The sequence below is a fragment of the Trachemys scripta genome, chromosome 1 (assembly GCF_013100865.1).
Source record: "Trachemys scripta elegans isolate TJP31775 chromosome 1, CAS_Tse_1.0, whole genome shotgun sequence".
NCBI lineage: Eukaryota > Metazoa > Chordata > Testudines > Emydidae > Trachemys > Trachemys scripta.
This window is the reverse complement of record NC_048298.1, coordinates 287,560,378-287,574,416: the sequence shown is the minus strand read 5'-3', so window position 1 is coordinate 287,574,416 and position 14,039 is coordinate 287,560,378. Positions and strand designations below refer to the sequence as shown.

Sequence of the window (14,039 nt, the reverse complement as noted above, 5' to 3'; positions counted from 1 at the left end):
AATTTCCAGTTCCACAGCTTCTGTTTTTGCCAGCCATGATTTTAACATCGTCCTTGAGTTACATCAGGAGGCTTTTTTGTTTAGACTCATTCAGCTTTTCTGTAACCCTTTCCTATCTTTTCCCATCAATATTTGTTATTATAGGTTACTGTGATATTTTATGAACTTTTATATACATTTTACAGTTGAGCTCACAGTGAGGGTAAATTTGCAGGCTCAGTTATTACAACAGAACTTATAAATGCCAGAGAGAGCTGATGAGACGACCTTTGAGGAAATCTTTGATTTCTCTCTCTCCCTTACCTCATACATCCAGACCATATCCTCATGCTTTGTCCTATATCCGAAAGCCAGTCTTTTCCTTCTGCCCACACAGCTAACACTCTCAGGCTAGGTCTACACTACCCGCCTGAATCAGCGGGTAGAAATCGACCTCTCGGGGATCGATTTATCGTGTCCCATCGGGACGCGACAATCGATCCCCGAATCGACGCTCTTACTCCACCAGCGGAGGTGGGAGTAAGCGCCGTCGATGGGAAGCCACAGAGGTCGATTTTGCCACCGTCCCTACAGCGGGGTAAGTCGGCTGCGATATGTCGAATTCAGCTATGCTATTTGCGTAGCTGAATTTGTGTATCTTAAATCGACCCCCCCCCCCGTAGTGAAGACCTGCCCTTAGTCAGAGGCTCCTCATCTCCTGTGTTGATTACTACATTCTCCTTCTCCTCTCTGGCGTCCCCAATAACTACATCATTCCCACCATTCAAATCCATACAACACTCAGCTGCTAAGATCAGCTGCTGCTCTGACCCTATCTGAAGCATTATTTTTCCACTTACAATGCAAAGACACCATAAACAGATTGGAGCAGCGATACTACTAAGATAACCTTCTGTAGATTGTCCGACCTTGGCATTTGTGCAGTAAGTCGGTTGTGGCAAAATGTCTAAAAGCGCATCGTAGACATCATGACCTATTTCTAGGACATGAGGAACCTGCTGTCGAGAGACTAGTTTTCACATGTAGTTAAGAAAGCAGGGTAGCTGCAGGGCATAACCCTGCATAAGCGAGATATCTTTCACTAAAATTGGCTGGCCTATGAGCGCAGTATCAATCAGTTTCCTCCACTAACATCAACATAATTGAAAAGGTAGATTAGACTAAAGCATAGCCCATGAATTCATTTCACAACGTACTAGTCATCTCTCTTCTCCTTTCATGACCTTGAACAGGTGAAATAAGTGCATTGGTGTCAAACTCTGGCATCAGAAACCCGGGTTCAAATCCCACAGACTTAAAGGGACGCTGCACATGCGTGTCTGAGAGCACAATCTGGTTCTTAGAGCAATGGGGTCTATTCCATTTTCTGTGTGGAAAAAGGGGCCATGCCACATGGGTAAGGCAGAAATGCAGCTAACAGCATTACAAATGAGAAGAGATGAGGAACAAGTAATTGAGAAATTTGGGGTAAATAATAATACGCTTAATTAGCCACCAGTCTGATTTAATCTACACCATGTTTATGCCAGTGTAACTCCATTGACTTCAGTGGACTTAGTCCTGATTCACACTGTATAACTGAGATCAGAATCAGGCTCTGTGTGTTCAAAGTGCCGTGGGAACAGAAGCTGAGACAGAGGAGTGTGAATTTCTTGGAGGAGGAAGAGGATTAGCTAGTAAAGTGTGGTATGATTACCAGTGATCTTTCCTTCTGGACAAGAACCACTTTTGCGTTGTCTCCGGCAGAGCTGTGTTTAACTTGAACTTGCTGGAGGATTTATTATCTGAAAAATACCATTGGCAGCCAAGTTGCATTTGGTGCATGTGGATGGGAAAGAGCACAATGCTAGCAAGAAGTCACCTGGTGCAGCTCTGGCTGGCTGGAGGCCTCAGGTAATACAATAAGACATAGAAATTATGATAACAACACTTGGCACATCAGTAATGCCTCCCATCCAAGAGTCTGAGAGCTTAGAGGACATTTATTAATTAAGCTTCATCCACTCCCCCGTGAAGTAGATATTATGTCCATTTTGTCAATGGGTAAATTGAGACACAGCAAGGTTAAATGACTTACTCAAGGTCAGTGGCAGAGATTAGAAACTTGGAGTCCTGATTGTAATATAACCCAGAGAGCTCTTCATATGCAGAATAAATGCAGAGGGGTGCAAATTTCACCCTCCAGCACTAGTGGGGCAGCTGAAGCCACATGCGGGATTCACCACCGGAACAGGTCAGGCAGTGTTTGCATCAGTGCCCTTTCCCGGGGATTCAGCCAGGGGAGAATAGCTCCCAAGGAACCTTTCTGGCAGAGGTTCCCTGGGGTTTGTGCTGAATCAGTGCAAGGACCACTCTAGCTACCCATGGCCACAGCAGCCCATTCAGCAGCTGTGCTAGCTGGTTGTGGGCTCATTGGCAGAACAGGGGTTGCAGACACCTCGCAGTGCTGGAATCCCCCAACCACCTGGAATTTCTGCCATCCATTGGGATTCACCCACAGAAGCCGGTGTAACTCAGGGTTTAGGGTGGCTCAGGGGTTTTGACCCAAGTAAGCTAAAAAACAGGAAGGAACGCAGCTGCAGAACAGTGCAGTGCAGTCTTTGCTCAGCAATGCCCTATACAGCATAAAGCTCCTTGGAGGTATTCATATCCGATGGGTATTCCCTTCCTACAGCGATGGGGGCCATATAATGGCCTTGCTAAAGACAGTCCTCGTGTTCACTTTAGTTTTTCTCAAAGAAGTTCGGCCCCTCGCGCACTAGGGAACTTACAGTTCGCACCAGTGGGATTGACACAGACCAATTAATGCGCAGCGCCTCAGTGTGCTTTAGAAATCACACCCCTGGAATGTGCATTGCGGCTCCCTGTAGACAAGCCCTAACTGGGCGTCCCGTCTGTGTGTTGGAGAAAGGAATGACATGGTTGGGAATAATCAGTGCTTTATTTGTAATGAAAGAGGTGTTGGGGCAATTTTTTTACATTCATAACTGATGCAGCAAGCCCAGAGGTGCCGGGGCTATGAACTGCCAAGCCCAGAGGGGCTGGGGCTATGAACTGCTAAGCCCGGAGGTGTTGGGGCTTGAACTGCCAAGCCCGGAGGTGTTGGGGCTATGAACTGGCAGGCCCAGAGGTGCCGGGGCTATGAACTGCCAAGCCCAGAAGGGCCGGGGCTATGAACTGCCATGCCCGGAGGTGTTGGGGCTATGAACTGCCAAGCTCAGGGGTGTCGGGGCTACGAACTGCCAAGCTCAGGGGTGTCGGGGCTATGAACTGGCAGGCCTGGAGGTGCCGGGGCTATGAACTGCCAAGCCCAGAGGGGCCGGGGCATGGCCCTGGCACAAATTAAGCCTTGGGAATAGTGCTGATTGCTTGTGCTTTCTGAAACTGCTTATGCTTTGCTATCATAGCAGAACATTTTCTCTTTCTAGGACACTCTTGCTTCTGACTGTCAGGCACTGACCCTCAAGGGGTTATGGTTCCCCCATCCCCTGCGTAAACTTGGTGACAAAAAGCCTACAGTCAATTTGGGATGGTCTTAATGCTTGCTCAGTGAGAGAACCAAAATTCTGACTACAAATCAGCTCTGGGGATAAGAGCAGAGTAACAAAATTATATGGTGACACCAGTGCTGTCTTCAATCTGTGATGCTGGCTGCTGTTTACTCAGGTTAAGTATAGCACTCAGTACCAAATGCCAGAGCATGAACAAAAGGAGAGGCAGCCTTTCAAAATGAGGCATGCTGTCAATTGAAATAACTCAGCCCCTAAAGCCTGTTAAAAATTAGAGGGACGCCTCGTTGCGCGAGCTACAGCTCATGCAGAAACAACCTGTTTCTGGGCACTTTCTTTTCCTCTGACACAAGGTGATATGTGCTATTAGGTTACATTAGTTTTCTGAGCTGATGTAGCCCAATGCAGCATGACTCGCATGTGGGCACTATATTACACTGACAATTTAACCGGGCAGTTACCACAAAGAGGAAATCATGGCGGTTACTTTACCTAATAATAGCATGAAAGTGTGATGTGTCTTTATCAAGCTGTCGTGTTGCTCCTGTGCATTAAAGGAGACTCGCTCTCTCTGGTGTAATATTCACAGATAGAAGTGGCATGAGATATTGCCATAAACTGTCCTGTTAATAAACCAGCAGAGGGTCATAAAAAATGTAGCAGTTTGATGGGAACAAATTAAGAAGATGGAGGCAACCTCTTTCCCTGGTCTCCAGACATCCCTCAAGGAGAAAGGCAGAATTCCCCTCTTGACCCAGTGGCTAGAATACTCCTTACTAATAATAATCACATTGGAGAAGTGTCTTTTTTAATCGCTTATAGCATTAATGTCCTTCTGTGCCAGAGGGAGATGTAAGTTTCTGCTGAATGAAGGTTAATAAGAAAAGTCCTGCTCAGCAGGTCTGTACTGAGTAAGTTGTGCAAGCAGCTCCTTTGACTTTCACCATGTGGCTGAGGAGAGAGCCGTGGGCCAAGTTAATGGATGGTGCCTAAGGAGGGGTTAGTTACACGTTGATAAGAGGGCCCTTATCCCTGAAGGGTTTAGAGGACAGTGTTGAAAGCCTGCAGTGGTACAAACTGCCTACAATAAAGGTGACTAAGCAGACTTACATAGCCAATCGGGGGAGGAGACATTCTTTATTATTCGTATGATCATAGTGCCTAGGAACCCAGGCATGGACCAGAACCCTATTGTGCTAAATGCTGTCCAAATACAGACCAAAACCATCACCCTCACTGCAAAGAGCTCATAATCTAAGTGCAAGACAAGACACAACGGATATAGATAGACCAACTGAGGAGTACACGGAAACAACTGTACAATATGGTCAGCACGGTAGGCTGTGGTCTTAGCACACTGGCAGCCTAGCCATTGTCAATGTTTGTGTAGGTGTCACAGCAAAGAAAAGTTCAAAGGAGGGTATTGAAGGAGTAGGTGACAGGGGGATGGTTGGTAGGGGAGCATCGCCTCGTGGCCAGGGGCTTTGGCTCCATGAATGGCAGGCAGATTGTTGGTAGGGGAGCCTGGGCCCTCTCACTCTACTGGGCTCCAATCCAGGACCCATTGAGGGCTATCAGTAATCTGACAACCAGGGGGACTTAAGGCTGTCCTCCCTGGGCCACTTCCTGCCACCTCCCAGCAATTGTCCCGAAGTTACCATCTGGGTTAAGGCAGCGTGAAGGGTGTCCACTCACCACAAGGCACCTCCTGGTGGCTATGTGCAGTGTGGTAGCTCCCTTTCTCTCGGGGCAGCAACTGCCCCCTGCTGTGGCAAGGCCCTGTCCCCATACCAGGTCAGTGCTAACCACAGGCGCCAGCTTTCTTCTTTTCGGGTGGGTGCTCCACCCCCTCTCTGCCCCGAGGCTATACTCTCACTCCACACCTTTCTCCAAGGCTCCACCCTTGCTCCACCTCTTCCCAACCCCGCTCCACCCCCTCCCCGCAGCTCCTCCTGCAGGCTGCTAAAAAGCTGATTGGCAGGGCCCACCGAGCAACTGATTGGCAGGTGGCTGGTGGGTGGCTGGTGGGGGCTGAGCACCCACTATTTTTTCCGTGGATTCAGCGCCTATGGTGCTAAGTCTTTCCCCTGCTGGGGTAGTCGAAACAAAACAAAGGGGATTAACAAAAACCAAAGTTCATATGAGAACGGGAGAAGAATGCTTCCCTCTCAGGCTATCTCTATGGCAGGTCCTCCCTTCCCCCAGGGAGGGACCTTTGGGCAGTTGTTTTAGGGAAAGATTCTGCCTTTCCTTCAGCTCTTCTTGGCTGGAGCTGCAGGATGCAGGTCTGCTCTCTTCCCTGGTCTGCCAGCAAGTGAGCTGCTCCCCTGACTTTTAACTCCTCCTCCAGTTGGTGCATTTCCTACACGTAGTGGCGAGGCAGGGCTGGCTGAGCCTAGAGCTGTTCCTTAACCCCTGGTTGCCCAGTGTGGGGTTTCTACACCCCACCACAGAGGAGAATGAGCTAGTTTTGCAGATGTTTATAGGGAGCTTTCTACAGACACGAGAGGCAGCATGGGAGAAAGCATTCAACTGAAACGATCATTCATTAAAAATATCTTATGCAATGCTTTTTTCTTTGTTTTCTTCTCATAGTAGTAATTGCCACACCTCAGGACATTTTCTTTAGACAGATGACTAAACTGTCTCAGACACTGTGCCTCAGACTAAAAACTCCTCCCAGAGGGCCAGTCCTCATGAACTGATTTCTGCATTTGTTATTGCTCATGTAAAAATGGTCTTTTCTTGTATTCTTTATCTTTGGAGGCTGTCTGATCAATGTCCAAAGCCAGTAATACTGCTATCCCAGTTGTTGTAAAGAACGTGTCAGTGTTCTTTGGTAAATATTCTCCCCCCCCCCCCCCCCAAAAAAAAAGTCTTTAAGCCAAGATTTTCTAAAAATATATGTTCTAATTCAGTGGTTCTCAACCAGTGGTATGTGTACCCCTAGAGGTACACAGAGGTCTTTCAGGGAGTACATCAATTTACCTAGGTATTGCCTAGTTTTACAATAGGCTACATAAAAATCACTAGCAAAGTCAGTATAAACTAAATTTCATAAGACAATGACTTGTTTATAGTGCTGTATACACTAGACACTGAAATGTAAGTACAATTCCAATTGATGTATTTTATAATTATGTGGTAAAAATGAAAAAGTCGGCAATTTTCAGTAATAGTGGGCTGTGACACTTTTGTATTTTTATGTCTGATTTTATTAGCAAGTAATTTTTAAGTGAGGTGAAACTTGGGGGTACACAAAAGGAATCAGACTCCTGCAAGGGGTACAGTCGTCTGGTTGAGTGCCACTGCTCTAATTTGGCCATAAATTATTGGAATTGATGCAGTAATTACTGAGTGCTAATAAATTACTATGTTATGCAGGAGATCAGAATATATGGCCATAATAGTCCATCTGGATTCTATATCTATGGGCCTGATTCTCCTCTCCCTTACGCTACTTTTACACTTCATTGACTTCAGTGGCATTACTTCTGATTTACTGCTGAAAGTGAGCGGAAAGATCAGCCCTCATGGATGCTTTTCCCACACATCAGTGAGAACAGAATCAGGTTCCAGGTGTACAGTCTGGTGCACCATAAATGGGGAGAGTGAGATTTTTGACTAAGGTTATAGGTACAAACCCGCCTACTCATAAAAACTGCCAGGAAATTTTTAAACCCCAGATACAGCAGACAGCTCTACAGTTTTTAAGGTTGCATTCCAAAGGCACAGGAATAAAATCCATCCTTGGAAAGAGGTAGGGCTGAGTAAAACCTGCCAGGTTTAGGTATTTGAAACCTGCCATCTCCTTCCTTTCTAGTTTATTGCTACTTTTTGCAGGCTGTACTGCTTGAAAAGTGACCATTTCTGTAGCAGGTATCTTCCAAATGACCTGGTGAATGGACAAATGAAGTCTCTTGCCAGGCAGAAAATGGATGTGCAGCTTGGCTCAAGTAGTGATGTTGCAATGCATTAGAACTAGTAGCAGTTTCAAGAACAAATTAGTAGCTATAAAGGTCAGTATAGAATATGTACATGGGGTCATTCCCCAAAGCAGAAGGTAGTATACTCTAATCCAGGCTGTACCTGCAAGAGGGCAGCAGCATAGTTGCTTGACCTGAGTGTTCCAAGGTACTATAAATCTATAGTACCTGGGCCATATGTATACGGGGATGTCCTATGTCAAGCAGCCTTGCCTGAAGACTTACAGGGAGTCAGTAATAGGGTCATGCAAACAGGCTAATAACCTGCCTTAGTAGATACTCATAAAGCACTGCATCCTGCAGGCAGTGTCTGCCTCATCCTTCCTCAGGATCCAGGCTCTCACAAATGCTGTCTGAAAAATGTTTAATTTCCTTCCACTGGAGCATAATGGGACAGATTCCAATATCAGCTATACAGGAATAAATCTAGAGTGGTTGATTTGATTTCAATGGAGTTAATGCAGATTTACACAGGTGTAAGTGAGAACAAAATTTGGACCAATATACTGAGAGCCTGTCACTTGTGAGAAGAGAGAGTAAGGATGTGGAAAGGAGGAAGAGAAGGCAGAATTTTAAAAGGTCGCCCCAAAAAGTGTCCAGTAAAAAAAAAAATCAAACTGAAACTTTTCAATTTAGCATTTTGCAATCTTTTTTCCACATGCCCGGATACCTGCAGTTCCTAACTAGAGTCTCAATTTCACCACAGCAACTCCCGCTAAAACCAAAGCAGGCAAAATGGATATCTAGCCTCAGGAGCTTAGCCACCACAGCGATGAGTGTGTTAGTAGTAACTAGATAGCTCCAGGGTCCTAGCCTCCTTGCAGCCTCATCTCATGGCTGGCAAAAGCTCTGACTTCTCACCCACTTTGTTCTTTGAATTGTTTATCCATAATTTATACGGACACTTTGACTCTGCAAAAATGTGGTACCTGCGGGAGAGTTTAAAAATATTAACACAGCAATAGTCTCTTTAGGAACTTAGGTCTCATGCTGGTACAAGCAAGTCTAGGAAGTCATATGACTGTGGCTCCTGGCTGGAAGATCCAACATTCAGAGTGTGACCTCACAAATATCTTGAAACTTCTAGCCATACAAACTGAGGATGGTGTGGAATTCCCTGGGGGAACAAGTCTTGGGTTTGACTCACCTCTGCTTTGCACCTTGCGCACTTAAATGTGCACAGTGATAGCATTTGGCACCACCTACATTCACTGTGCACAAGTGTAAGTGACTACACAGTGGACTACAGCAGTGGAGAAACAGGTCTCCTAACTCCCCAGGAGACTCAATCTCTCCATAGAGCTCTCGGTCAGCATGTACCCCACACTACTCAACACTGTAACATGAGCAGCAAAACCTCACAATAGCATTTCCATCTGTCTCTGACAGCATCAGACTTCGAGACTTGGGGGACCCCTGCCCCCAGCTGCAGCATCTGAACCATCCCTGTCAAGTTCTACAGTGTAGCCACTTGTTTTCTTCTTCAGACAATGGGTAGGGAATGTTGACAAATTAACAAGTGTTTTCAGCTTGCATGTGAATTTTAGAAGGAGCAAATCATGGGGGAATGGGGAAATACAGGTCTAATGAACACACCAGCAACATTTTAACCCTTACATTATAGACCCGCTGTGCTCTTTTTGTACGGTTGACCCTATAATCACATTAGGACAATGCAGTAACAGCATCATGTGAAGTATTATTCAATGATAAACACATACTTACTGCACTGGTGTCACTGGAGCTGTGCTCATTTACCAGATCCAGATTCAGCTGAGGATCTAGCCCACGGTCAGATGATGTGGAATTAAATTACCTTTGGATTTAGTAGTAGTGAGCTATAGAAATGAGGGATTCATAATTAAATTGTATTGATCAAGTAAATCCGTGTCTGGGCTGGAGTCTCCTCTCACTCACACTGGTGTGTAACTCCCTTGCATTCAATTCACCACTGTAAAACTCATGTCAGTGAGAGGAGAATTAGGCCCTAGATACTTAAAATAGAAATAAAGGGTATGGAAATTATCAAGTACTAATGCCTTATAATTTATAACTAGGTCCAATTCTGCAAAAGACAATTGATGAACATGAACACAAATAATGACCACAAGATACATTCAGTTGTATTCACACTCTTGCAAGTCATTTTGTGCAAACATATCATAGCAGTGAATAGTTATTTGGAAAATTACTTGTGGAATGTGAAAGACTATGAAAATGTCAGTATATTGCCTTCTTGAAATACAGTATCTTTGATAGTCCATTTAGAGCCAGAGTTAGTCACCAAGGTACTTTTGAAAATCCCACTATGCACCTATCTGCAATTTTAGGCACCTAAATACATTTAAAAATCTGGTCCTTACTGTTTATAAACATTTCAGCCATTCAATCACGGAAACAGAAATAATTCCATGTGACTTAAGTGATAAATCACACATTATAAGTAATGAACAACATTCATTAGTACGAGACATTATTTGCAAAATATGTGCTTTGACAACTCTTGGTTGAAATATGTTCACATAAAGTGCGTGAACAATTTCAAATAACAAATAAATTAAAAAAACTGATAGTCTGTAGATAATTCATGAAGAGAAAAAAGCTAAATTTAATCAAATAAATTCATTATAATGTTTGCTCAGTTCTTCAAGCTTACTTGAAAAATATTCTCAATACATATTCTCAGAACTGCAAGGAACATCTTTTGTTCTAATTCTGAAGCAAACTTTTTGTTCCCCATTTTTTAATCTTTGCATCACCTACTGTACCAGAATTTCACGATATCCCACACATTTATCTATTCAAGGTTTTTGCAAAGATCCTCTGCAGTCTGGCAGAGACAGTATTGATTTAGGAACTAGCAGTTGTGACAATTCAGTCACAGATTGGAGCTGGCTCGGTATGTGGGCTTGTCTGTCATGAGCTGAATTCTGATCCAAGCTGGTCTCATGTTTAAAAAAACAACAACAAAGAGCTACTTTTATCTATTATGCTCTGAAGGGAAAAGGATTACAAAGGCTAAATAAGCCATCTGAGTACTTAGCCAGCAATCCTAAATAGCACCCTGATAGGAAGTACAGGCAGAGAGCTAATTAAATTAGCCCTCTTTGATTTATTAACAAGCAGAGCAACAGATCACACAGAATTGTCCCACAAAACGAATAAGCATTTTGAGCCACACATTTGCTAGGGAACTTCCACCCCTGCAAAGCCCTGTCATGGGACTCAAGTTTAACAAGTCTTGATGGTTTAGGTCAATGTCCCTTACCCACCGAAGCAGAGATATATTGGTAATAATAAAGCAAAGCATATTATTTTGCATGCATGATCTTAATTCCATTTTTAATGTCTAGGACAATCTAGTGGTTAATTAGCAATTTGCTGCCCACCACTATGCAAATGAATGACAAGTAAAAGCCTTCTGCATCTGTAATTATTCCATTGATTTACAAGCCACTTTTCCTTCAGTGTTAGTTTCTCTGTGTGGGTGCATTCATGCATCATGTATTTCATTATTTTTAGAAGCATGCTCTGTGCCTTTTTGTGCTCTCCTAGTTCCAGCATCCAGTAATTACTACTTTTTGGATACCATGGACCTGATCCTCAGCTAGTGTAAATCAGAATAGCTCCACTGACTTTAATGGAGCTATGCCAATTTACGCCAGCTGGAGAGCTGGTCTTATATTTTTAAGAAAGATGTTTTAGGGCACTTGGGATTTCTCTGCTGAAAAGTAGTTGAGAATAAGATTCAGAAAAAGTCAGAGTGCCATAAATCCTAATTGCAGCTTGCAAACACACACACACACACACACACACACACACACACACAGATTTATTTATATATACAGATATGCTTCTGCTTAATCCCTAGAAGAAATTGTAATACTCTCCTAATATTTGATTTTTCTCCTGAGCTGCTTTTGTAAGTAAAATATAGAATATAGTTAATCCATTTGGCTACTTTCTCACAGTTTTACTGGTGGTTTTACATTTAGCCTTGGTATTAGAGAGCTCTTGTGTTAAATTAAGTCAATTAATAAATGGAGACATTAAACAATCAATTTTGTCTGCATATCTCCACAGCATTATGTATGGCTGGCTGTAATCACAAGATAAATGCAATGTGCTGATGTATGGTAATGTTCAATAATGCATTCTCCACCAGGCTCAATTCATCAGGGAGTTTTTGTAGGGGGGGGGGAGCATTTGTTATTGGCTGTCTCTGGACCTCAAGGATAACATTCCGGTCCTTTTGATTGGCTGACCCACTGCTGCAAGATTCTAACCATCTTATTTTGATGATGAATATGAAGGCATGCTAAGCTGTGCAGGAGTGTAGTTCTCACAGGCTGCACTCCTTCCCCAGTCTCAAGGACTGACAGTCTCCTTCGTTGCTTTCCTCACCAAACAACAACAACAAAAGTTGTGATGCTTTTCTTTACCCAGTGCTTTGGGGCTGTATTAGATCTTATTCACCTTAGGTTTCAACACTACAAGGCTAAGAGGGTTTTTTCAGCTGCTGGGCAACTTGTCTGTGTTGTAAACCCAACACACAGCCTAAAGGTGAGTTAAAAATATGTTTCTATTCCAGTGTTTTATGCTACTCATTTGTTTCTCCATAGGGAGTGAAATGATGTTCTAGCACAATAGAACAGATTGTTGTGAACACATTACTAGCAAAGAGACTGTTTCATATGGTCTTTCTGTTTGTTTTACTTTAGAGCTAAAGGCAAGCAATCAGTGGCTACAGGGAATACTGTGAAGTTGTTGCTTCTCCCTCTAGTAGCTCTCCCCTCTTCCCCCCCCCCCCATCTGTGTATCAAATATTCAAGAGGCAAATGTTTGGAAAAAATTATTGGAAAAGTTAGTTTAATGAAAATCTGTTTCGTTTTGTGAAACATTGCAAACACAGATCCTGGAAATCCTTCCGAACTGTCTGATACCAACGTGCTGCTGACTAGCAAGCTGAAGAGGGAGAGAGAGAGGTTTTCTTTGAGTGTTTGTCTATTTCTTCTATAGGGAATTTGAACAATTTCATCGGGCATATAAAGTGCCCCTAGTCATTTGCAAGGTGAACATATTTTAGTCATGAGTTTAAATTAGCCTTAATAAAGCAAAATCATTTATAGTCACCATAAAAATAACCCTCTTGCTCTATTCTCTTAGTAAGTTTCTAGATTTCCATTGACAACGTGGCAGTAGCTGAGCCTATGCCAAAACCCAATGATTGTGATCTCATCTAGAGAGAAGCCAAGCAACTACTGAGGCAAACAGACTATTGGGAGTCTTTAATTGGTTTATTATGGTAACAAATTAGCAGTTTTATCAGTGCCCATCTTGGCTTGCTGGAGGTCCTCACTGACCTCTCTTGAACAGAATGTCCTGTCCTGCTATCTAAAACCACAGATGGATTCTTTAGGCAGACTCTTCTTTGGCCGTTCCAAAGTCCTTGTCAGGAACTCAAAGGGAACCTCTTCCCAGCATAGGGCGTTAGGGAATCCTTTGAGAGAATGGGTCTCGCCTCCGAACTCAGGGTCAAAGGGAGGTATGCACCTAAATGCCTTTAAAATACCACTGGTTATTGCCACCACAATCTTGTTTTTCATTATTCATTATTATAGAAAGTAGCACTCACAAAATGCAGGCTGCTAGGAATGCTATTTACAGTGTTGGACAACACTATCTTGGAGAGTCACACTGATGAGAAGAGGTCATTTCTAGAAGCACATTTCTAAGCATGCCCAGAGCACGTTGGGAGCCCCCAGCAGTATGGATGAGGTAGGACAGGCATTTCAGGTCTGCAAAGGGAACGTTTAGCGGCTAGCTCACTTCTCATCTCATCTCATCTCTTGCAAAGTGATTCTCCCCCTCCCCCACCAATACAATTTATTTAAAAATCCGATTGTCTTAAGGTATGGTGTGACTGTTCAGAATAGGTAGGAACTATGTAGAAAGAAATATTCAGACTCTGTAAGTGGATGGAAGATATTTTAACAAAATGGATAATTCTACCCTAACCCCTTTGATGTATCACAGTAGCAGGAAACCATCAAATCATTCTGCTTAAACAACAACAAGAAGCAGGAAATGAGTGTCCTAGGTTATTGCCAGTTGAGGTACAGCGAAGCCTAGACAGGTGCCAATCCAGCAGGATGTAGAGTGTCCATTGATGGCAGTGGAAGTTTAGGGTGCTCAGCATCTTCGGCAGATTGGGCTTGCAGTTAATCAGAACAATTTCTCTCAGGTTGGAGCTGCAGTCTGTACATTCCAATGCTTTGAAACAATTTGGTGTTTCTCTTCTTTACCCCCAGAAATAAATAGTGTCTCACTATCTGAGTTCATAGCGGCTGAGCCCTTCAGGGGCCTAATTCAGAGCCCACTGCCATCAAGAGTCTTTCCATTGACTTCACTGGGCTTTGCATCAGGCATTACATGCAGAAGTCCCACTGAAGCAAATGGGAGTTTCAGATTTGGTGGAATGGAAGGATTGAACCCATAACAAAAACTCCCCTTTCCTTCAATGAGAGTGGCTCATATGGTGGGT

General features: G+C 43.6%; 1 protein-coding gene across 1 annotated transcript in view; it reads left to right on the top strand.

Annotated features, from left to right (window-relative positions):
* Positions 1 to 11,831: 11,831 nt before the first annotated feature.
* SIAH3 (siah E3 ubiquitin protein ligase family member 3) overlaps positions 11,832 to 14,039 on the top strand; it is a 63,232-nt gene continuing 61,024 nt past the window's right edge. The window contains exon 1 of the mRNA XM_034758464.1: positions 11,832 to 12,058. Within this exon, the coding sequence (XP_034614355.1) occupies positions 11,924 to 12,058 (135 nt within the window). The 5' untranslated portion in view covers positions 11,832 to 11,923. The remainder of the gene's footprint in view (positions 12,059 to 14,039) is intronic.